The sequence below is a fragment of the Rattus rattus genome, chromosome 14 (assembly GCF_011064425.1).
Source record: "Rattus rattus isolate New Zealand chromosome 14, Rrattus_CSIRO_v1, whole genome shotgun sequence".
NCBI lineage: Eukaryota > Metazoa > Chordata > Mammalia > Rodentia > Muridae > Rattus > Rattus rattus.
In genome coordinates, this window is record NC_046167.1 from 32,757,031 (window position 1) to 32,781,034 (window position 24,004).

A 24,004-nucleotide genomic window follows, 5' to 3' on the forward strand; every position below is an offset into this window, starting at 1 on the left:
AATAATCAGTGCTTATGTTCTCCAAATTTCAAGTCATTGTGTGAAGAAGATGATCCAATATGAAAGCAAAGTTACAAGCGTCAGCAAATAATCTGGTGACTCTGAAAGCCACGCTACCAGCATTAGCTGTATTTACCTCTGCTTCTTTGTAATATGCTCAAATCCAATAGTTTGCACTTGTTTACTTCCGACTTTTAAGGAACACGATTTTTCATCATCATCAGGTCCATCTGTAAGCACATAGCGCTTCTTAAGGGCAGTAAGAAAGTCTTCTCCAAAATTAACTATGTTTGGACGAACGAAAGAGCCTCCTGTTGGGTGCCTGGAAAAGGAGAGAAATGAATACACAAATATCACCTGCTACTGAGCATGGTGTCAGAGGCCTGCCAATCCCAGATATTTGGGAGGCTAAGGCAGGTTCCACACCTGACAAGGCTCTAAAGCAAGTTCAAGGCTAGTGAAACTCTTAAAGAGTATACAGAGGGCTACTGTGACTATAGCTCAGTGTTAAGAGTACTTTGGCTACTGTTAAAGCTCTAGGTTTAGTATCTAGAAAGGAAGAGATGTCTGCAAAGAAATGTTTAAAGCATGATATCTTAGTGACTTTTGAATAATTCTATATGCTAAAATAAATACAATATAAACAAAAACGTACTAAGGAAAGTTTATAATATCTACAAGTGATCACAAAGGTTCCGAGTTTATGCAAGCATGTGAAATTCCTACAGACAAAAGACATGGATAGATAATTCACGTTAAAGAGAACAAAAATAGTAGATCCACAGGGAACATTCTACCTTTCTAATGATTAAGAAGTATAATTTTTTCCTACATTTGGCGATAGAGGCATGGGTATCTCTGTGAGTTCAAGGCTAGCCTGATCTACAGAGCAAGTTCCAGGACAGCCAGGGATATACTGAGAAACACTGTATTGAAAAGAAACAAAACAAAACAAAACAAAACACAAAACCAAAAAAGCTAAGAAGAAAACATTTCGTAAACAAATGCTGACAAGTTTTAAGGAAATGCTGGAGGTAGGGGGATGTAATGAGGATTAGAAAGAAAGAGAGGGGGAAGGAGGGAAGAGAGGGCAGAGGGCTGAATGAATAACTGCTGGGCTGCCCAGATGCTCGGTGTGCCAGGAAAGTACTTCGTGTACAGCCTGGTGACCTCGGTTGAATCCCAGGAACCCATTTAAAGGTGGAAGAGAAGAACTGACTCCATAAAGTTTTCTTCATCCTCCACACATGCAGAGGAACACAAGCACACACATGTATATCATGTACACACACAATAATTAAAAAATAAGAAAAATCAAACTGAAATGCTAATGTTTACAGTAAAGTACAGAAACACGAAAAGAGAAATTTTATTTTCCAAACATTGCAATCTAAATTTAAAGAAACTACAGGCTGGAGAGATGGCTCAGCAGTTAAGAGTATTGGCTGCTCTTCCGGAAGACGATGGTTGAATTCCCAGCACCCACATGGCAGCTCACAAGTCTGTAACTCCAGCTCCAGGGGATCCAACACCCTCACACAGACATATATGCAGGCAAAATTCCAATACACACAAAATAAAACCCAAGCTAGAATGTAAGACAGTAAGACATTCAGGCGGGATGGCACATGCCTTCTATCCCAGCACTCAGGAAGCACTGAGCTCAAGCTAAAGGTCTTCCTAATCTACAGAGCAAGTTCTACACCAGCCAAGGCTACATAGTGGCCTTGTCTAACAACAAACAACACTATTTAAGATGAAAGCGGAGAGAACGCTGCAAATCTCAAATAGGGGCTGTGGAGTCCCTTAGTGGATGCGCCTGCTGGGTAGCATGGGACGAGTATCCACATAAAAGATGGCCACTGTTGACACAACACAAGGAGGCAGAAAAAGGAGAGCTTTCCCGGGGCTTATACACCTGCTAGTCTAGCCAGTTGTTGAGCTCTGAGTTCAGTAATCTGCCTCAAAAAATAAGGTAGAGGGCTGGAGAGATGGCTCAGCGGTTAAGAGCACCCGACTGCTCTTCCAGAGGTCATGAGTTCAATTCCCAGCAACCACATGGTGGCTCACAACCATCTGTAAAGAGATCTGGTGCCCTCTTCTGGTGTATCTGAAGAAAGCTACATTGTACTTATAAAGAATAAATGAATAAAAAAAAAAAAAAAATAAGGTAGAGAGCAATAGAGGGAGACATTAAGTGCTGACCTCTAGCCTTGGCATGCACTCGCGCAAGCACGCACGCACGCAAGCACGCACGCAAGCACGCACGCACGCACACGCAAACTCACAGACTCACACACATTTAGGATAAAAATACATTTCTAGCTTTTTTTCCTAAGGCTGTTCTGTCACTTAGCCCCAAGCCTTGAACATGCAATCATCCTGCCTCTGCCTCCACCTCTGCCTCTGTAGTTTCGAGATTACACGCACTTAGGCTTAATTCACACTTCTTACAGCAATGGTAATGATTTAGTCAAAAGAAGAAGCTCATTACTTTGGTTGTAGGCAGACGGACAGTGTGGAACTGTGTCGGGAGCTGCAAAGCAAAGGCTGTGCAATGTTATAAATCCGAGATTTCAATCTTTGGTGAGACCCTTCCCGGCAGGTTTTTCAGGAAACCAAACAGCCAAGTAAATGATAAAAAGAAAAAGAAAAAAAAAAAGCTAGCCAAATGCATGCCCATAAACAACACATTTCCAGAAGATACACTGATTTGACAGTGATTTAGACAGAAACCACTAGTAGTCTGGATTTATGTCAATATGCTACAGCCAAGTGCAACTTCTGAACCTAGGAGGACATTGTCCTCATCCCACCAGCACCTAGTGCTCAGAACCTGTGACACAGAAAATGAAAGCAAAGACAGGTACAGTGACAGTTAGCCCTAGCACTCAGGAGGCAGAGATGGATCTCTGTAAGCTCGAGGCTAGCTTGTTCTACATGAGTTCCAGGCCATCTAGAAAGTGAGATCCAATCCAAAAAAGAAAGAAGAAACCAAGGGCTAGCCAGGACATGGTGGTGTATATTGAACATCCCAGAACTTGAGAGGTAGAGGCCGGAGGATCTCAAGTTCGGAACCAGCCTTAGCTATACATCAAGTTAGATGCCAACCTGGACAATAGGACTAAAACAAAAAGGGGGAATGGAGCAGGAAATGGTTCAGTGGGCAAGAGTACTGCTGTGCAAACATTAGGACTCGAGTTAGTATTCCCAGCACCATCAACAGCGACATACACCTATAACCCCAGCACTGGGGTGTGTGGAGAGCTAAGAGTGTCACATATTTGCCTGCCAGTCAGTCTAACCAAAATAGTAGCTCTAGGTTCAGTGAGAGACACTGACTCAAGAGAATTCAGCAGAAAGCAAAAGGCAACACTGCTCTGGCCTCTTGTCGGGGCATGTACTTGTACATGATTGTGTCTGCCTGCTTCTACCACCTGATTGCAGTCATGGGCCACCATGGCAGGCTGAAGTTCCTTTTCTAACGATCCCATACGCTACCGTGGCTATTCACAGTCCAACAATGCTTCCTCATCTCCAGCCCCACTGTTCATAATTAACTATAACCCTGTCAATCCATAAGCCATTTTTACCTGCAGTTAAAATACATAGTACCTTCGTGGCTCCCATCATGCTTTCCTCTCTCAGGATTGTCCCACTCAACTCCTAACCAGAGTCCTAGCAAAAGAAAAAGAGAAAACAAGTGACAAAAGATGACAGAGGGATGCTCTATTCTCCTGCAAGCAAATGCACTTGTGACAGAAGCTGTATCACACACAAGCAGAGGATGGAATGTCTCAGTGTGGGCTAAAAAGCTACCAAACCCAGAAAATATGAATAGCTAAACTTTACTGGATATTCTAAGCAAGGATAAGCTTGAAGACATGGTACCAAGTGAAGAAAAATAATGCAGAGGACCAAACATGGCTCACTGCACAGGGGATACAGGGATCTCTCTCTCTGTCCCTCTCTCTCTCTCTCTCTCTCTCTCTCTCTCTCTCTCTCTCTCTCTAACCTCTTTATAAACTGGCTGTGATGTCAGTTTATGATGTCAGATCATAACTCATAACTATAATCAAAACATGATTAAAATGTCAAATTCTACCGTAAATACCTGTAATTACCACCACAGCAAAAAGTCTGAGGGAAGAAAAAATTGAAGATGAAATACAAGTAATTTCAGTCCAAAAAACTCAAGAGAAAAAAGCCTTCAAAGGAAAAGGCTGTCTCAGATAGAAACCTGCAAAGAGGCAGGCAGAAGGTCAGAGCCCTGGGTAAGACCACAGCAGAATGGGCAGGAGAGCTGCCATAAAGTCCTTGGGCATAAAGTCTAAAAATGAAAGCCATCCAGCAACTGATGAGGGGTGAGTACGTAGGTGCAGGTTCCCCAGAAGGACAGAAATGTCTGACCCCTGGAATTGGAGTTATAGAATGTTATAAGCGACATGATGTAGGTGCTAGAACTGACCTTGGATCCCTATGAGGACAGGAAATACTCTTAACTGCTGAGCTACAGCCCTTGCCTTATTTCTTTTGAGACATGGTCTCTTAGTGGTACCCGAGGCTCAACCCCTAGGGTTCCTCATGGGAGGAGAAACAACTCCAACAAATATCATGGAAAGTGTACACACACACACACACACACACACACACACACACACACACACACACACCAAATAATAAAAACAAACACATTGTTGGGATTTTGGTAGGGAAAAAACTAAATATTTGATCACTGATAAATGGTAACAAAAGTATTTTAATACATAAGTACAGAAAATCTAGTCTTTTTCCTCCTCCTCCTCCCTCTCCCTCCCTCTCTTCCTCCTCCTCTGCCTTTTATGAGACATGGTTTGTGTAGTTCTGGCTGGCTCAGAACTCAACTCTTTCTTTACTTCATCTGTACTGTGCAATGGCTGTAACATTCCAAGATGTGCATGCATGATGTGAAAAACTACAATTTTGGGCAAATTAGCCAACAAGAACGAAAATTATGAAACGATACAGAAAGAAATGAAAGGAGCTAGGCATGGGGGCACATCTAAGCACTTGGGAGGCAGGCAGAAGGATCTCTGTGAGTTAGAGGCCAGCCTAAGCTACATAGCTAAACACTGTCTCAAGAAAATCAATCACGCTAGAGAGATGGCCCTGTGGTTAAGAGCACTAGTTGTTCTTGTAGAATGCCCAGGTTCAATTCTCAGAACCCACATGGCAGCTCACAACTGTCTGGAACGCCAGTTCCAGGGGATCTGACATCCTTTTCTGGCCTGTGTAGGCACTGTGCATGTGTGATACACATAAATATAATACAGGAAAACAAACACAAAATAAAAATCTTTAAAAAAAATTCTCGTGTACTTACATATTAAGCAATGTTATTTTAAACTAAGCCAACAAAAGAAATCACAAAATAAATTAAAAAATATTTTGAACAGGCTAGGGATAACCCAGTGGTTAAAGCAGTGAAGTAGGCATGGGTTGTTCAATACAACTCCAGCCTTAAGAGTGGAAAGCAAGCTGAATGCTGTTTGAATGAGACCCTGCCTTGCCTTGATAAACGAAGTGGAAGGACCATTAAGAATGAGCCCTAAGCCAACCCTGGGTCTGCACATGCCTGAGGCTAAATTAAAAAGCAGCATTAGTTAGGATGAGGTGTTCAATTTTGATTGGGCATATTAATTAGGGCAGCCAACAGGACAATTTTGATTGCTGGATAGGCTTCTTAATATTTTGATAGCTGGACCTTGGTAATCAGCCTCAGGAAGAGGACATAGCAGAGTAAGAGATAAGACCTTAGTGACTAGCATTAAGAACGTAATCTAATAGTCTGTAGCAAGGTAGGGGAATTGGGGAGAAAGGCAAGTCCTGCCAGAGCTGTTTGCCATACTTGGGCCGACTCAGAATCCCTTCAGGTAGCAATCAAAAGATGTTGTGCACATACAGATAGCATGTAGGACCTCGACAATCTTTTTTCCTCAGTTCTGCTGAGGATTTAAAGCTGCCCTAAAAAAGTGAAGCCTAGAAGCCAGATATATCTAAGGCTGGGAAGGTGGTTCTGTGGATCAAGTTGCTTGCCGATAAGCCTGACAGCCCTGCGATGAATGCCTGGGATTTACATAATGGAAGTAGAGGAACAACTCTAACCATGACGAGCATAGGTACCACCCACATGCATATACACAGACAAAATAAATTAGTTTCAGAAAGAAGCCTATGTATAAAATGAGTCCATAGATGAGTATATTCTACTTCATACACCAACACAAGAGATCCTGGTATAACAGAGTTGACTTGCTGAGGATGAAAGCCAAACTAAAGGAAATAAAGGACCAGAGTGTTGCTCAGTAGCAAAGCACTTGCCCAGTGTACATGACCTTGTGTTCTACCCTCAAGGCTGAGGAGCGGGGTTGTTGTGTGATAAGTGGGCCATTTTGAATGTGACAAAGGTATCACCAGGTGACCTTACTAATAGGCTAGGAGCTACCTCAAGTCCACTTTGTAATGACAGAGCTCAGGGCCTGTATCCTCACAGGGCTAGCTGGACCACTGGACACATTCAAGTGCCAGGGACCTCTTCCTGTACCTCATTCACCCAAGGCCAAGGATGGATACTGCCAGAAGCACCTTTGATGCTGCTTCTGCTGCTCGGCTTCTTTGCACAGACCACGTCCTTAGATAACTAAATTTTTTAAAAAAGATACCTAATTATATTACATGATGAAAGGATCAACTAAGAGGTTCTACCCAGTTCTTCAAAGCAATACTGTTGACCTGATTCATTCTCAATTCTCTCTATAATCCCCTCAGAGAGAACACCTCCTCAGAGCCTCCAAATATAGTCAACAGCTCACAGCCAAAACAAAGTTCATACTCTAATGGCTGCAACCTAGCTATTTCAAGGTTAGCCTTAATAAAATTCAGGTTCTTTGAAGCTATAAAAAAAAAAATGCTGGTTTCAAAACCATATAGGCAGTCTCCTGTCTAAAATGCCCCAATGCCTTTGAGTTTTTGTAATTTGTAACCTGTGAGTGTGTTTAATAGATCTACAATAAGCTGGGCAGTAGTGGTGCACGCCTTTAATCCCAGTCCTCGGGAGAGGCAGGTCTGGTGTATAGAGTAAGTTCCAGGATAGCCAAGGCTGCCCAGAGAAACCCAATTTTGAAACAAACCAAAACAAGATCTACAATATCTAGGCAAGGTAGGTCAAGCCTTGTAAACCTGGCATTTGAGAGGCTGAGGCCGTGAGTTTTAAGACCAGCCTAGGCTTCAGAGCCGAGACTTATCTAAAGACAAACAAGCATTTCCAGAAGAAATGAAGGGGTAAAAAATAAAGATCAAAAGCCACCAACAAAAGATGAGAAGCGAAACATTACAAGTGTGGGGTCCCACTTAGGCCTCAACTCTCTTTATGGATACTAGAGCTCTCTAGGCTCATTTGGAGCCAACAAAAATCTGTGAGGAGCCTGAGTAGGAAGAGGGCACAGTGCACTCAGTACCACTTGCAGCTCACAGTACCCGTGTCTGGGGTCAAACCTGGCTTGTTTCTCTCTGAGCTGTTAGGCAGAGCACCTAGATGGTTCTATCTGGCTGCCTAGGGATCTGTTTCTACCAGGAAACTGGCATATCCTAAATAATAAAACAACCATTCTCAAAGTGTGGCCAGGTGTGATGGTGCACTTGTAATCGCAGCATTCAAAAGTCTGAGGCAGGACACCAAGGATCGAGACCAGCCTGCTGCACAGTGCAAACTGTCTCCAAAACAAAACCACAGCCTTTAACAGCAGCACTTAGGAGGTAGAGGAAAATGGATCTCTGAGGTTGAGGTCAATCTAGACTACAAAATGAGTTCCAAGATAGCCAGGCCTATACAAAGAAACCCTGCCTCAAGAAAGAAGAAAAAAAATCCATATAGATGTTCTTTGTCTTAGTCATAGTTTCTTTTTTTTTTAATTTATTTTTAAAGATTTATTTATTATATATGAGTACACTGTAGCTGTCTTCAGACACACCAGAAAAGGGCATCAGATCCCATTACAGATGGTTGTGAGCCACCATGTGGTTGCTGTGATTTGAACTCAGGACCTCTGGAAGAGCAGTCAGTGCTCTTAACCACTGAGCCATGTCTCCAGCCCCTTAGTCATAGTTTCTTTTTCTTTTTCTTTTCTTTTTTTTTTCCGGAGCTGGGGACCAAACCCAGAGCCTTGCGCTTGCTAGGCAAGCACTCTACCACTGAGCTAAATCCCCAACCCCTTTAGTCATAGTTTCTACTTCTGCACAAACATCATGACCAAGAAGCAAGTTGAGGAGGAAAGGGTTTATTCAGCTTACACTTCCACATTGCTGTTCATGAACTCAAGCCAAGTCAGAAAGCAGGAGCTGATGCAGAGGCCATGGAGAGATCTTACTTACTGGCTTGCTTCCCCTGGCTTGCTCAGCTTGCTTTCTTATAGAACCCAGGACTACCAGCCCAGGGATGGAACCATCCACAATGGGCTGGGTTCTCCCGCCTTGATCACTAGCTGAGAAAATGCCTTACAGCTGGGTCTCATAGAGGCATTTCCTCAACTGAAAATCCTTTTTTTGTGATACTTCAGCTTGTGTCAAACTGACACAAAAAAAAAAACAAAAAAAAAAAAAAAAAAACCCAGCCAGTACATTCTTTATCTGGGATACTAAGAAATCCATATCTAAAAATCAATTAAAAATTCTGATGGTGGGCTGGGGAGATGGTTCAGGGGTTAAGAGCACAGACCGCTCTTCCAGAGGTCCTGAGTTCAATTCCCAGCAACCACATGGTGGCTCACAACCATCTGTAAAGGGATCTGACACCCTCTTCTGGTGTGTGTGAACACAGTGACAGTATACTCATATAAATAAAATAAATAAAAAAAAATTCTGATGGTAAAAAATAGAAAAAAAAAAAAGAATTTTGATAGTATAATCAGCAGATTAAAATATCAGCAATTTGGAAGGACCATTTTAGAGAGTGGACTAACTCAAAAGTTTTGTTTTTTTTTTTTTTAGTTAACAAGGATGACTGATTTTAAAGAACTCTCTTGGGGTGGCAAGAAGGTTCATCATGTAAAGGCACCTATGGCCAAGCCTGATGACCTGAGTTCGATACTCAAGACTCACAAACTGGAAAGGGAGTAGTAATAACCCCTGCAGTTTGTCCTCTGATTGCTACACGTGTGGCATATGCATGCATGTATGCATGCTTGTATGTATGTATGTATGTATGTATGTATGTATGTATGTATATGCACGCGTGCACAGACAGACACAGACACAGACACACACACACACACACACACACACACACACACACACACACACAAAAAAATGTACAGAGGTGGAGAGGCGAAAAAATTTTAAGATGTAGTTAAAGAAAGAACAAACTTTACCAATCTAACACTATGCCTCAAAATTTAAGGGTAGATCATCATTCCTGCTTTAGAGATGTGCATGGAGTTTTAGGGTGAAATGCCAAAGCTACATAATCTAAAATGACAACCACAAAATGAGAAGACAAAATGTTAAGCTCTCTAATCAATAACTTGTTCATTATTACTGTTTTCTTTTTCACAGGCTGAAGACTTTCGTTATACATACAAAAAGCGCCTATCCCCTCTTGAAATCTTTATTTCTAGGAATGAATCATCCAAAACCATCCCTGACCATTGTAAAGATCCATAAACAACGACCACAAGTATCTATTTGCAAAACATTAGGATTGTCCTGCTCTTCTTTTAATGTTCTGGATACACTAACTTAAGCTGGGTGTGGGTACATGCTCTCCATGCCTAGACCTCTAGGCAGGAGGATGAGGCATTCAAGGCTATCCGCAGTCACTGAGCAAGTTTGAAGAAAGACTGGTGGGCTACAGAAATCCTTGTCTCAAAAACCAACCAACCAAGAAGACAAACTAGAGCTACATGGCAAGAATTTGTCTCAAAAAACTAGACATGGTGGTTCATGCCTTCCATCCCAGCACTTTAACCCTAGAAAGAGGCAGGCCCACTTCTGTGAGTTTAATACAGGCCTGATCTATATAGGGAGTTCCAAGTAGCAAGGGCTACAGAGTGGAAGGGAAGGGTGGGTTAAAAGCATTGGGTTAAGAGCATTGAGAAGACATGGGTTCAATTCCCATCACCCACATGGTGGGTGGCTCATAGGTTCTCTGTAATTCTATTCCACCATACACCATAGTCTCTGAGACTATCCACCATACACGCGATATACCAATGTACATGCAGACAAAACATCCATACACATAAAATGAATAAGTGATCTTTTTAAATAAGAAGAGCGACTGTTAAGAAGACCCAGAATTAATCCCCAACGCCCACATGGTATCTACCCATCACCTGTAAGTCCACTTCTGTTCTATGGAAGCTTCAAGGCTTAGCACTTGGTTTCACTATTAATAAACATAGAACTAATTGACATAGAGGAAAGTACTTGACACACAGACATTATTTTTTAAATTTATCTTCTCACAAATAATCCCAATCACGCTGCTAGTGCAATGACTCACTGAGAGGTGCTGAGTTCAGACACAAACATCCACAGCAAATAGCTTACGGAAGCCAGCAACTCCAGCTCTAGAACATCAGACGCCTTCTGGCCTCACAAGCACATATCCACCACACTTAAACATACATATACACAATTAGAAGAAATAAATCTTTTTAGCTGGATGGTGGTGGTGCACACCTTTAGTTTCAGCACTCCTGAGGCAGAGGCAGGCAAATCTCTATGAGTTGGAGGCCAGCCTGGTCTACAAGAGCAAGTTCCAAGACAGCCAAGGCTAGACTTAGAAATCCTGCCTCAAAACACCAAAATATAAAAAAATTAAAAATAAAACTAAATCAATCCCCCCTCCAAAAAAACCTTTAAAAACAACAATAATCTCAGTCAGACTAGGGGGAAGAATTTCTCTTACACCTGTTTAAAGACTCCCACGGTGACTTCCACACAGGCACAGTGACATCTGTCTAGTTTAGGGTAAATAAACTCAGGTCTCATGTATGCTGGGGCAAGTGTTACACCCAAGCCCTGAAAGCTTCCTAAACACCAACTACTGGGCCCAGTCTAGTGTCAGTCAGTGGATATGTGGGCAGGCCGAGAATCCGCATTTAACAAGGAAGCCACACACCGAGAGCTTCAGATCCAAGTTCATCTAAACCGCCCTGAATCTGCTCAGACGAGTTCCAAATACATAGAAAATACTCAATTACTTGTTGATTCACTTAGGCATATGAGGCAGTTTACTACATTGCTACCATAAAGGAAAAAAATATCAATCAAATGTTCAAAATGAGGAGTGGGGCACGGTGACAGACACTTATACTCGCAAGCACTTATAAGACTGATATACGAGGATCCCTTGAGTTCATGAGTTTAAGGCTAGCCTGAACAATATAGGAAGACCCTGTCTCATTAAGAATAAAAAGAAGGGCAGAAAAAGAGAATGGCTAAATAAATTACATAGTATACTAAATGGATAACCGTTAGGAAAACCCAGAACTAGAAAAGAGAAGAAAAAAGACAAACATAAGAGGAAAGGAGGATGTTCCTGTAACAACATCAACATCACCATCTTCCTCCTCCTCAACATCGTCATTGAGAGAGGGTCTCACCATGTATCCTTGGCTGCCCTGGAACATGCTATATTGGCCAGGCTGGCCTCACACTCACAGAGCTCTGTACAGGGATAGTGAGGTAGGGCTAATATGACCAAAGTACACTGTTTAGATGTTCGAAGACACCACAATACATTCGTTATGTTATATGATTAGTACATATTAATAACAAAGGTTAAAAAAGGAAAATCCAGTAAAATAATGTTACAGGCCAGGCACACTCATTTAATCACAGGAAGCAGAAACAGACAGAGCTCTGTGAGACTCTCTCTCGATATGGATGATGGTGGTGACGGAGGTGATGATGATGTTACAGGAACAGAGTAATTAAATGAAGAAAGATAATAGATAGGTCTGTGTATATCTGAGCCACACTACGGTGATGCCTGAAGAATGGTGAAGGCCAACAGAAAGGAAGAGCAGACCCTGCCTGTCTCTGAAGGCCTCTAAAGCGGGAAGGACTCAAATGCTCTTATCACCATTTTCTCACAGGGATCCAGTTTTATCCTGGACACATTCTTGCTGCTTTGGAGATCAGTAGCTTCACCTAGATATGGAAGCTTCCTATATATGGAAGCTGGGGAGAATAATGAGATCAAAGGGCTAGAAGACTCAATGCCTATGCGTGCCCATTCTGGTTGGTGACTAAAGACCTCCCTACCGTGTTTCTCACACGAAGATGAAACAATCTTATTTTAAATCCATTTCCTGAAACCCTTCTTCTTTCCTTCCTTTTATTTTATTTTTTTAGACAGGATCTAGCCCAGACTGGACTAGCACTTACTTGGTAGTCTATATAGGTCTTAAAACTTATCAATTCTCTTGCTGTAGCCTTCTGAGAACCTGCACTACAGCCACAAATCACTATATCTGGCTAGAAATGATAAATTTCACCAATTTCTGAGATCTTTTGAGATCTAGAGAGTTAAAAGTTAGGTTAGTTCCTAGCTTTCTCCACTACGTCTTTACAAGTGAAATCTTTTCAATTCTGCTTAGCTTGTTGCCACTTAAACCTAGTTCTTTCCAGTATTAATAAACTTAATTGTATTTTTTCTTGTCCTATTCTCGTCAGAGGTATAGGATAAGCCTGGACTTAAATAAAAAGAAAGAAAATCCATTTTAGTTGAGGTTTAAGAGCCTGCAGTATTAGATAGGTACAATCTGCCACCTTGACATACAAAATCATTAATTTACTATTCACCACAGTTTATACAATGTACATATACATGTGTATTGTTTCCTATAAATCTACAAAATATGAGCGATGCACAAGGTTCTATTTGGCCAGAATGCAATTACATTATTCACATTTATATAACATAAGTATACACACACACATATACACACATACATACACACGTGAGGAGAAGCATTTACATGCTTTTGGTTGCAAAGCATGATGCTTCACACTCAAGAGTGCCACTGCTACTACAACATGAGTACTTGCTAATACAAGAGAGATTATGATGAAGACTGCTGGTTTACATGAGCAATTCTGGGCTCAAGTAAAGATTTTTTTGAATCACAGACACAAAGTTTTATTTACATCAACACAGTATTAAATGCATGTGCGTATGGATTAATGGCAAAGTAATATCAAAAGGTCACTTGGTTTTTGAGTTGAGAATCATGAAAATTCAAGGCTGTTGGTTGTTTGACGTTTGTTCAGAAGATATTTCAATGTTGACTTAGTATTAAAAATACTACAAAATCAAGTGGCATAAAGTTTAAAAAGTTGTACATCTCATATACATATACAGTGCAATGACCCCAAATAAAACTATGTGTCTGCAAGCTGGTTGACACATTCCTCAAAACTGATTTTTTATTTTATATATTTCTTTATTAGAGACAGGGTCTCACTGCTGTTCCAGCTAGTTTAGAACTTGCCATGTAAAAAAGGCTGGCTTAGAACTCAGAAATCCACCTGCCTCTGCTTCAGAGTGCTGGAACTAAAGGCATGTGTTGCCACACCCAGATCAAAATTGGTATGGTAACACACTACTAAGTTTACATGGAAGTGAAGGAAAGATCTGCATAGCTTACCTGCCACAGGAGGAACAGCACCACAAAAGCGCACTGTTGCGTATTCTCCGTTAACTTCAACTCTTCTACCAATGACATCTAGTGGCAAGATGTCACTCATTCTAAGATAGCAGGAATTCAAAATAGGAGATCTAGGGAGGAAAACATGAAAAAGTGACAAGAACTTAATTAGCAAAAATCATAGTCTAGGCTGGCCTCAAGCTCTTGAACTATATATAGCAAATCCTCCTGCCTCCGCTGCTCAAGTGCTGGGATAACAGATCTTAGCCACCACACACAGCCAAAGTTTCCTACAGGGGCTCAAGAAAATGGCTTACTATGTAAGGCACCTGTTATGCACACATGAGGACCTGGGTTTAGATCCCCAGAAAAAGCTAAATGTGACAGACAGTATACACCTACACTTTCAGAGTTGAGAGACAAAAGGATTCTTGTGGCTTTACTAGCTAACCAGTTTTGCCAACTGGTGTGTTCCATGTTTAGTGGTCATCCCTGTCTCAAAAAGCAAGATGGAGAGTGATAGAATAAGAAAGAGTAGACCTCTGGCCCCCATGGGTACACACATGAACGTACACACACACACACACCCCTGTGCGTGCACACATACTAAAGAGCAATGGGCCTGGAGATCTAGTTGAGTTGGTATGTGCTTGCCTAGCATCCGCAAAGCAGAGTGGCTCATGCCTTAATCCTAGCAGTCAGAAGCCAGCCTGAGATACACAAGGCCCTAGCTCAGGAAAAGAGTAATAAAAAATGAATAACTCAAAATTTTAGGTATATTATGGTTAATATCCCTGTTTTTGCTTTTTTCTTAAAGACATGTAACCCAGTCCAAACTGGCCTCAATCTCAGTATGCAGTTAGGGAGGGGTATTGAAACTATGACATCTGTCACTATGCCCAGCTTATTCTGGAGACAAGATCTCCCGTATAAGCTAGCCTTGAATTCCTGATCCTCTTGCCCCAGCTTCCAAATGCTGGAATTACAAATGAGTGCCACATGCTCAGCTTGCTTATGACTTCTTTCAAAGTTCGGTCTTTGGAAATATGCACTGAGGTATCTGCACTCCTGAGGTACAGGTCTGGATATGCCAGTAGCAGTGCAGGTAGTTCAAAGAGTGAAAGAGGGGCAGGGACCAGAAGGATGAGGATTTTATTAAGTTAAACACTAGAATCAACATTTGGGAGAATAATTAGTTAAAAATGGTCAAACAGAAAATAAGGATCCTTGTTAGAGCCCAAAAACCCAAAACCACCCAAGCAGGCACAAAGCAAGATCTCCCAGTCAGGGGCAACAGTACAGTTTCGGGAGCTGACTGCATCCTTAAAATGTTCATCTTCGTAAGGATTTAAGGGGATGACAAAACATATTGTACTCAGGCTGCTATTGGTTGATCAGGACCACAGACTCCAAAGCTGAACTGTGACCCCGACCCAGAATGTCACAGAATGTTTAAACCCGAAATCCATAAATATCTGTGCCAAGTTACAGTGACGTTTTCGCACCAATCAGGATTTAGGGATACGGGTTTTCCTTAGGAACGTCTTTGTAATACACTTATCCTGTTGGTTAGGTTATCCAACTGTAGCGGGGCATTAATGTTAGAATTAATGTCGCAACTTGCCAAACAGGAAGTCAGTTACCCGTGTACATGTCTCTTTCTGCCAAACAGGGTATCAGTTACCCGGGAAAGTCTTGGGAATTTAAACTTTATTTGACCCCTATCCAAAAATGGAAGTTTTATTCAACATGGCTTCAGTTTGGTTCCTTAAACTCGGTCAGTTTGCTGGGCTTTGCCTTGGTTAGGTCAGTGGTACTCTAAGGTATTGCAACCTCTGAGATAAAAAACCTGGGTGCTAATGGAATTTTCAGCAATGAAAAGCAAAAGAAATCATCACAGGCCCAACACATGGGGTTACGAAGTGAGAGCAGTTCGGACAAGCTGAAGAGACTGAGCTGCGAGTAGGAATCAGACTAGGTTAGTTATGTTTTAGGAAACATAGGTACACTGGCCAAGGCAGAGTCCTGCTCATAATAAGATTGTGCCCTGAAGCAAAGTTCTCGTCCCTGAGTAAGATGTCAGTAGAACTCCATTCCTAGATGTCCACAAACTGGAGAGCAAGGAGTTATCTTGCCAGAAACTCACATTTTTGTTATTAGTTTAGGATTGCTGACCAAAGGAAATAAGCACTCAATTTTTTGATAGCTAATATCAGATGCACTTTTATAATGGTTGTTCCAATATATTGTACTATCAGGAGAATATGAGATATGAGCCCTTGTATCCTAACAACTTTGCCTACAAAGAACATCCTCAAATTTTACCAATGTATGCATTTTGTGATGTTTATGGTGGGGATCAAATCCAGGACCTGAGGTATGCAGGTGCTCTAGGGCTGAGTAAGCTCTGTAAACCATGTATTTTATCCAGTTATAACAGAAGATGGGCATCTGATCAGATTTCCTTTTTTCTGAACTATCCACTTACATCTTGCTCACCTTTCCTTTTGTTTTAGCAGGTTTTTATTGTTGAGTGTGTGTGTTTGTGCACACATGTGTGTATGTGTGTATTTGAGATAGGGTCAGTAGGACAGCTCAGGCTGGCCTTGAACTCATTTTGTAGCTGATGATGACTTTGAACTTCTGATCTTCCTGCTATCACCTTGCCAGTGCTGAGATCAGACCTGTGCAGACTTATGTGGTACCAGAGATGGATTCCAGGGTTTTGTACATGCTAGGCGAATTCTGCATCTACTGAACCACATCCTTAAGCTCCGTTGTTTGCTTCTCAGATGAGATCTTACTGTGTTGCCCAAGCTCGCCTTGAACTCGCAACTCTCTTGCTTCAGCTTCCCAAGTCACTGAAAACTTTATATACCACCATACTCTGCTGTTTCCTGTTGTTCCTGGTGAAGTGACCATAGTTCCTTAAAACAATTTGCAAAGAATTAAAAACATGGAGTCAAGAGCTATCTCTACAATATGTTTATAACTGAATTATTCATTAACAGCCCAAAGATGAGGGAAAAAATATCTAAGTGTTCATTAAAATAAAGAATATGATATACACCAAAAAGTATTATTCAACCTTAAGGACGGACACCAAATGATCCTTCTTCTGTGAAGTATCTAGGCCTGTAAAATGCACAAAGACAGCTGGATGTGGTAGTGAATGCTTCTAACTCTGAACTTGGGAGTGGATCTCTGCTACTTTGAGGTCAGCCTGGTGAACACTACAAGTTCCAGGCCAGCTATGGCTACATAGTAAGAACCTGTCTTTTTTTTAAGAGTCATTTATTTATTTTTATATGAGTACACTATAGCCATCCACGGACACACCAGAAAAGGGAATTGGATCCCCATTATAGATGGTTGTGAGCCACCATGTGGTTGCTGGAAATTGAACTCAGGACCTCTGGAGGAGCAGTCAGTGCTCTTAACCACTGAGCCATCTCTCCAGCCCCCCCCCCCTTGTTTTTAGAACCTGTCTTAAAAATTTTCTTTTTGTTTGTTATTTTTCCCTGACAGAAAGTATAATGGTAGATACCATGATTTTCCAGGAAAGAATAACCAGAAGCAGCTATTTAGAATAACAGTTTCAGTTCTATAAGACGGAAAGTTCTGGAGTTGGAGAGAAGTGCTGGTTACAGTGTAAATGTACTTACTACTACTAACTTTATACACTTAAAAATTACAAAGATGGCAAATTTTCTGCAACATATATTTTTCAATTTAAAAAGTAATCTCAGCCAGCAGTCTTGGCACATTAATCCTAGTACTTGAGAAGCAAAAGCAGGCAGACCTCTACAGAGGCCAGCCTGGTCTACAGAGCTAGTTCTAGGATAGCCAGAGAAACCCTGTCTGGATAAACAAGGGGGTGGGAGGCAGTAATTTCAGGGCCAGTGAAATGTCTCAGCAAATAAGGGCTCTTAACATCTAGCCCGAGTTTAATCCCTAGGACTCACACTGTAGAAAGGGATACCCTATTCCTGCAAGTTGTCCTCAGATCTTCACACATACTCCTTGTCATACCTCCCACTCCCACATATATAAATAAAAAAGAAAATGGGACTGCTCATGTCACATGTTTGGAGCCCTGGGGTTTGATCCTTAGCCCTACATAAATCAAGTGTGTTGGTATCCTCTGGTAATCTCAGAGCTCAGAAGTGGAGTCAGAAGGATCAGGAATTCAAGGTCTACTTTAACTACATGAATTTGAGGTTGGCTTGGGCTATAACAAATCATATCTAAATAAAAAATAAATAAATAAATAAATAAATGTCAAATTATGAGGTTTTCATTTTCTTGCAGTCCCTATTTACTTTCTAAATAATACTCATTTCACATATTCAATATGTCTATCATGTTTTTAATTATACCTCCGATAATGTATTTTCAGTAAAATACTAAGATAGGGAAATGTCATCTGATCCTTGAAGTGCTAAATTTAAATATATATTCTACTAAAAAAGTATAAGTTGACTTCAACAAATTTCAAAGAAAAACAGCAGAAAACAGTTCTAACCAATAACTTTATTGTTAAGACATTCACATCTTATATTAAAAAAAAAAATCTAATTGCTGAGATGATCCAGAAAGCTTGCTGAAATCGGCAACTTAAAGGTTAAAAGAAATATTGCTCACAGGATAAAAATTCTAAATAGATTTGAATAAAGAATATACAGTAAAATTATAAGTTAATTGTTATAAGAAAAATAAAATAGTGTATCTTTTAAACAAGTGGCTGGAGAAAAGTGAAACGAGAAAAAGAATTAAAAAAAAAATATCCAACATCCCCAAAAAGGCAAGTACAAAGTGATTGGCTGAAGAGTTGATACAGCAGACAAAGTACTTGCCATGCACGCTTGAACACAAGATTTTGGATTCCCAGAGCCCATCTAAGTGCTAGGTTTGTGTGGCTGCCACTCATAATCCCAGTATCTTGGGAGGCAGAGAACAGATCCTTATAGCAAGCCAGCTAGCATTAACAGGAATTTGTGAGCTTCAGGTTCAGCAAGAAATACTGTACTGCCTCAATAAATAAAATCTAAGAGCTCAAGGAACACACCCAACATCAGCTTCATGCCTCCACATACACACATGTACTCGTGCATCTGCACCACAAATATGCCCCATCCTGTGTGCGCAAACATGCATATACTCACACAAATAAAGTATAAAGTCTTAGGTAGAAGTTGTAGGTCACTGGCAGACACTGTAAACACGTACATGATGGTAGAAGAGCCTAAATACCTTCAGTTCACAATTCAAATTGTTACTAAAAGCCAGACACTTTTCTAGGTACTAAGGGCAGAGTAGGAAAATATTTGCCTTCTGGAAGCATCTATTCTTGTGGTGAGAAAAACAATAAACCAGATAACTGGGTACATCACATGAAAGGGATAAACACAAGGACAAGAAGCACAGTGGCTCTGTTAAAGATGGAAGAAAGTTGGCCAAAAAAGGTAGAATTCCAAAATGCAGAGAGAGGTAAGAGATCAAACTACATGAACATACGGAAGCCCATTCAGGCAAACAAACAAAAGAACAAACAAACAACCACACACACACACACACACACACACACACACACACACACAGCAATGCTGATTATCTTAGAAGTTACAATGTGTTTGAGGGCAGAAAATGGAGCAATAAAAAAGGGACAATTAGCAAGGGACAGATCAAGGATGATGCAGGGCCAGGTCATTTAGGATTCTGGGGGTGACTTGAAAGACTTGCCTGCAGAGTGAAACATCAAAGGAATCTTAGAAAGATCCCTGTAGATTCTGTGATGCTAACTGACAAGAAGAAAAAACTGTGACTAGTAATTAGGGAACAGTAATCTTATGAGAGATGCTGCCATTTTTTAAACAGGTGAATGTTGAGAAAGGGCTTGAAGATCTGGACATATTTTGACTATCAGAGAATTAGCTGATATGAACAAATAAAAATGCTGAGTCATAATTACTCCAAAGATTTGGCTTGAACAGTAGACAATTGATAAATATAATAAACCAGTAAGTCACAGGCAAAGTCTTTCCAGACCCACAGGTCTATAATCTCAGCTACTCTGGGGCTGAGGTAGAAGAATCAAATATTAAAGGTCAGCACAGATAATACCCTACCGGGGCTGAGGGTGTAGTTTAGTGGTAAAGCACTAACCTAGTATAAGGGAGGCCCTGGAACAAAAAAGAAAGAAAGAAAAGAAAAAAGAAAAAGAATAAGAAGAGGAGGAAGAGGAGAAGGAATCAGAGGAGGAGGAGGAAGAAGAAGAGAAAACTAATAATTCTCTTTAGGGGAGTAATGGGAACATCAATATCAAAAGAAGCCAACTTCTAGAGAATCTAATTCCTTTGCACTGACCCAATTATGAAAAAATGAAAGTCCTCTTCATGGAACAACACAGAACACCACATTCTTTCTCAATGATGCTCTGAAAACCAATCTGATTTATAAATGAGATGGATGAGGGTAGGAATACCGATTCAGAACTCCTGCAGCATAAACAAGGAAGAAATGGTCTGGCATGACTGACTCCTGTGATTTCAAGGCCACTGTGGAAGAAGTTCTCTACATCAGGGCAGATTTGTATCAGTAACTTAACCTTCTGAATATTTTTATAGATCCTAATAAAAATTATAATTTATAAAATTGTCTGCACTGGGGTGTGGTAGCCCATATCTTTAATCCCAGAACTCTAGAGGCAGAGGTGGGAAGTTCTCTGTGAGTCTCAGGCCATCTTGGTCTACACACTGAGCTTCAAAACAGCCAGGACTACATAAAGATGTCTCAAAAACCAAACAAAAACAAACCAAAGTTCCTGGTAGTAAGCTGAATTTACAATAGCACCCATAATATGAGCACATACAAAAATTAAAACTTGGGCTGGAGAGATGGCTCACTGGTTAAGAGAACTAGCTGCTCATCCAGCAAACCCAGGTTCAATTCACATGGCAACCCTGGACTATTTGTAACTCCAGTCTCAGGCGATCCAATGCCCTGGATTTCTGGTGCACTGCATACATATGGTGCACATACATACATTATATACATAATACCCATACATATAAAATAAAAATTAATCTTAAAAAAAGAAAAATTAATAAGTAAGGACATAAAAAGACAACAGCAATGGATAGTGGATCTGGCTAACTTTCACATCAGGTAAGAGAGCAGTCTTGTCATTAGCATTTATAAATCCTGTTGTCTCAATAAGCCTCTTTCTTTGGGGATGGCTAAATCACACCCTAATTTTGGATTCAACTACAACTCACAGAACAATCCCCAAATAGCAGTAAACTCTTTGTAAAAAATGTTATTCTGAGGGTGTGGTGACTCACGAATGTAATCTCAGCGCTCCGGAGGTTGAGGCTGGAGGATTGTCACAGGTTCAAAGTCATCCAGGGCTGAAATATGAGCTCTGCATCTAGCAATGAATCCTTGTTTTAAAAATTAATTTAGTTGGGGATTTAGCTCAGTGGTAGAGCGCTTGCCTAGCAAGTGCAAGGCCCTGGGTTCAGTCCTCAGCTCCGGAAAAAAAAAAATTAATTTAAAGTACTGCCGGGCAGGCTGACTGCTGCATTGGTAGGCTAAAGCAAAGCTAAGGGCTGACCTAGTTCGAAGCCAGCCTTAGATATTTCCAAAATGGCCTTGGGTTACAGAATGAGACCCTCTCTCAAAAAAGAAAAAAACCCCACAAAAACTGAATACTCTCCTCTGCCCTCCCACCGCACTCCACGACCGCTGTCCACTCTGGCAGCATCACCTGAGATCCACGCCCAGACTCAGAGAGAGAGGGGGGGGGAGGGGAGGGGGGAGGGGGGGGGGAGGAGAGGGGGGAGGGAGAGAGAGAGAGAGAGGAGAGAGAGAGAGAGAGGAGAGAGAGAGAGAGAGAGAGAGAGAGAGAGAGAGAGGCGCTTGGCGCAGGCGCACTAGTCTTCCGCCGGGTCTGCCCACAACACCTCCCAGCCGATCCGAGAGAAGTCTCGGAGCAGAAGGAATACTGAGGCAACCCAGCCTCATTGGGCAGCTCGCCACCTCAGCTCCACGATCTTACGAAGCTCACCTTCTTTCAGCCGGTCTGTCAGCACCCAGAGGCCCTCACGCACCCTGAGCGTTCGGCTCTAGGCGGAAGTATCCGTAGACCGGAAATCCCGCCTCCGTAGAGGAAGTGACGAGAAACTAGTTTAGCCTGCCCAAACCCCAACACCATTGTTTCGAAGTGTTGTTATGGTACGCACCGGAACTATAACCCTGAAGGACAACGGGACCAACCGAATCTGAGTACGGTAGTTGATCTAGGGCAGCCAAGATGAGAAGTGGAAGTTCATAGCTGGGCGTGGTGGCTCACGCCTGTTAACAGGCAGTACTAGGAAGATTGAGGCAAGATTGAGACCGGATGGGAGGAGCTGAGGGGGCTTCAGCCTTGACAGCATAAAAAGACCCTATCTCAAAAACAAAAGTGTTTCATGCTTTTGAGTAGTCTATCACCATAGGAAGTTCAGAGTTACAGAGAAAAGTGTAGTGTTAATCCCTCCAGAACTGGAAAAAGTTAACCAGCTAAGGCATAAGGGAGAACCAGAGTAAACGCAGTGTTTTAAATTGAAGTCACCACTATAACAAGAACTTTCTATGAATCGAGTTTTTTTGGTGGTGTTTTGATTTGATTTTAGATGTTAAAAGCCAGTAACTATTTTATTGAAAACAAATTTAGGATGGTATTACATAAACATATAGCAATGTGACCTCTCACAGGTTCAGTATACCTGAGGCTGGGCATAAACTTCATTGGAAGAGTTCTGGCTTTGCCGGATCCAAGTCAGTTTTAACACACATCACCATGAAAACAATAAAAGAGGGCTGTAATTCAACCAAACAGGAACTGCACAACTTGACTGGGAGACTTAATTCATGACAAATCTACTTTATTGCCTAGCAGTGAGAGGGAACCCTGTAGTGAATCTGCTGTCATTGGTTAATGAAAGATAGAATAAGCTTCCAGAACCTTTCCTGTTTGAAATCCTATCAGCTCTTTCTTGCCTGGAGGATCTAAGCTACTAGGGTCATGTGGCAATTCTCTAATAGAAATATAGAACTTCGGATAAGATATTTTTTCAAGGACAACATATCATGAAGGTGGTGCTGCTGATTGTTTTGAGACAAAGTCTTGTGTAATCTAGGCTTGCCTCAAAACTTGCCAAAGTCAAGATTGGTCTTGAACTACTGAATATCTTGCCTCCATCTACCAAGTGCTAAAATCACAGGCTTGGACTGCCATGCCAGTAGGTCCACATTTAATTCAACTTCATGCTTTTCAAGGAATTGTTGATACAAAACATGTTAAAAAACAGAGAGGTTGGGGTTGGCAATTTAGCTCAGTGGTAGAGCGCTTGCCTATGGCGTCGCTTAAGGCCCTGGGTTCTGTCCCCAGCTCGAAAAAAGAAAAAAGAGAGAGAGAGAGAGAGAGAGAGAGAGAGAGAGAGAGAGAGAGAGAGAGAGATTATTCTGAACCAAATTCAAGTGTTCTTGACCCAGAAACATTTACGGAGTTTACCCTGAATCACTGTTACTGTGGAAGAGACTATTTGAATTTTTATAGTTTTATACAAGAACACATTCAAAATAAGTTGGTGGGAACAAAGTGTACCAGATTATAGCAAAATGTCAGTCACTTCAAGTTTCAGATATTAAATCAACTTGGCATCAAACTATTAAACTATTGGCAATCTCTCTGCCTCTACCTGTGATAGGATTAAAGTTGTGAGTGACCACAAAATTGGATCTTAAAAGTCTTAAAATTCTGCACATGGAAGTATATTGTTCTTCTCAAGTGGAGGTGAACAACCATGGCTGTTTGACACCACAAAAGACACTACAAAGATCTATTATTGAAAGAATAAGGGCTGGAGAGATGGCTCAGTGGTTAAGAGCACTGACTGCTCTTCCAGAGGTCCTGAGTTCAAATCCCAGCAACCACATGGTGGCTCACAACCATCTGTAATGAGATCTGATGCCCTCTTCTGGTGTGTCTGAAAACAGCTACAGTGTACTGTATAATAAATAAATAAATCTCTAAAAAAAGAAAAAAAAAAGAATAAACTGAAGTTAGAGGGACTATTAGCCATGTAATGGTTTGGGCAGCACTAGAAAACCTTGCCTAAATCTCCATCTTTTCTTGTTTTGCATTTACTGAAATTAGGATGTAGCAAAGACCACTATGAGAGATCATACACCCATTTTAAGGTATTCTTGTATAGTAAGTTTTATTTCCCAGCACATCTGATCCCAGAAGGGACTGCTTTATAATTGTT

At 41.2% G+C, this 24,004-nt stretch overlaps 1 protein-coding gene across 4 annotated transcripts in view; it reads right to left on the bottom strand.

The window, feature by feature from the left end:
- The window catches only part of Tbce (tubulin folding cofactor E), a 43,460-nt gene extending 21,609 nt beyond the window's left edge, over positions 1-21,851 (bottom strand). For 3 of the 4 annotated variants that reach the window (XR_004385804.1, XR_004385805.1, XM_032885221.1), the window contains exons 1-4: positions 21,760-21,851; positions 13,692-13,822; positions 3,594-3,678; positions 137-322 (exon numbers count right to left, since the gene is read on the bottom strand). Coding sequence is in view for 2 of the 4 variants with exons in the window: in XM_032885221.1 (XP_032741112.1) it covers positions 137-322; positions 3,594-3,678; positions 13,692-13,791 (371 nt within the window). In the remaining 2 variants the exon portion in view is untranslated. Of the gene's footprint in view, positions 1-136; positions 323-3,593; positions 3,679-13,691; positions 13,823-21,034; positions 21,054-21,759 lie in introns of those variants that run through there. The other variant, XM_032885222.1, reaches the window with a different exon arrangement.
- Positions 21,852-24,004: the final 2,153 nt, after the last annotated feature.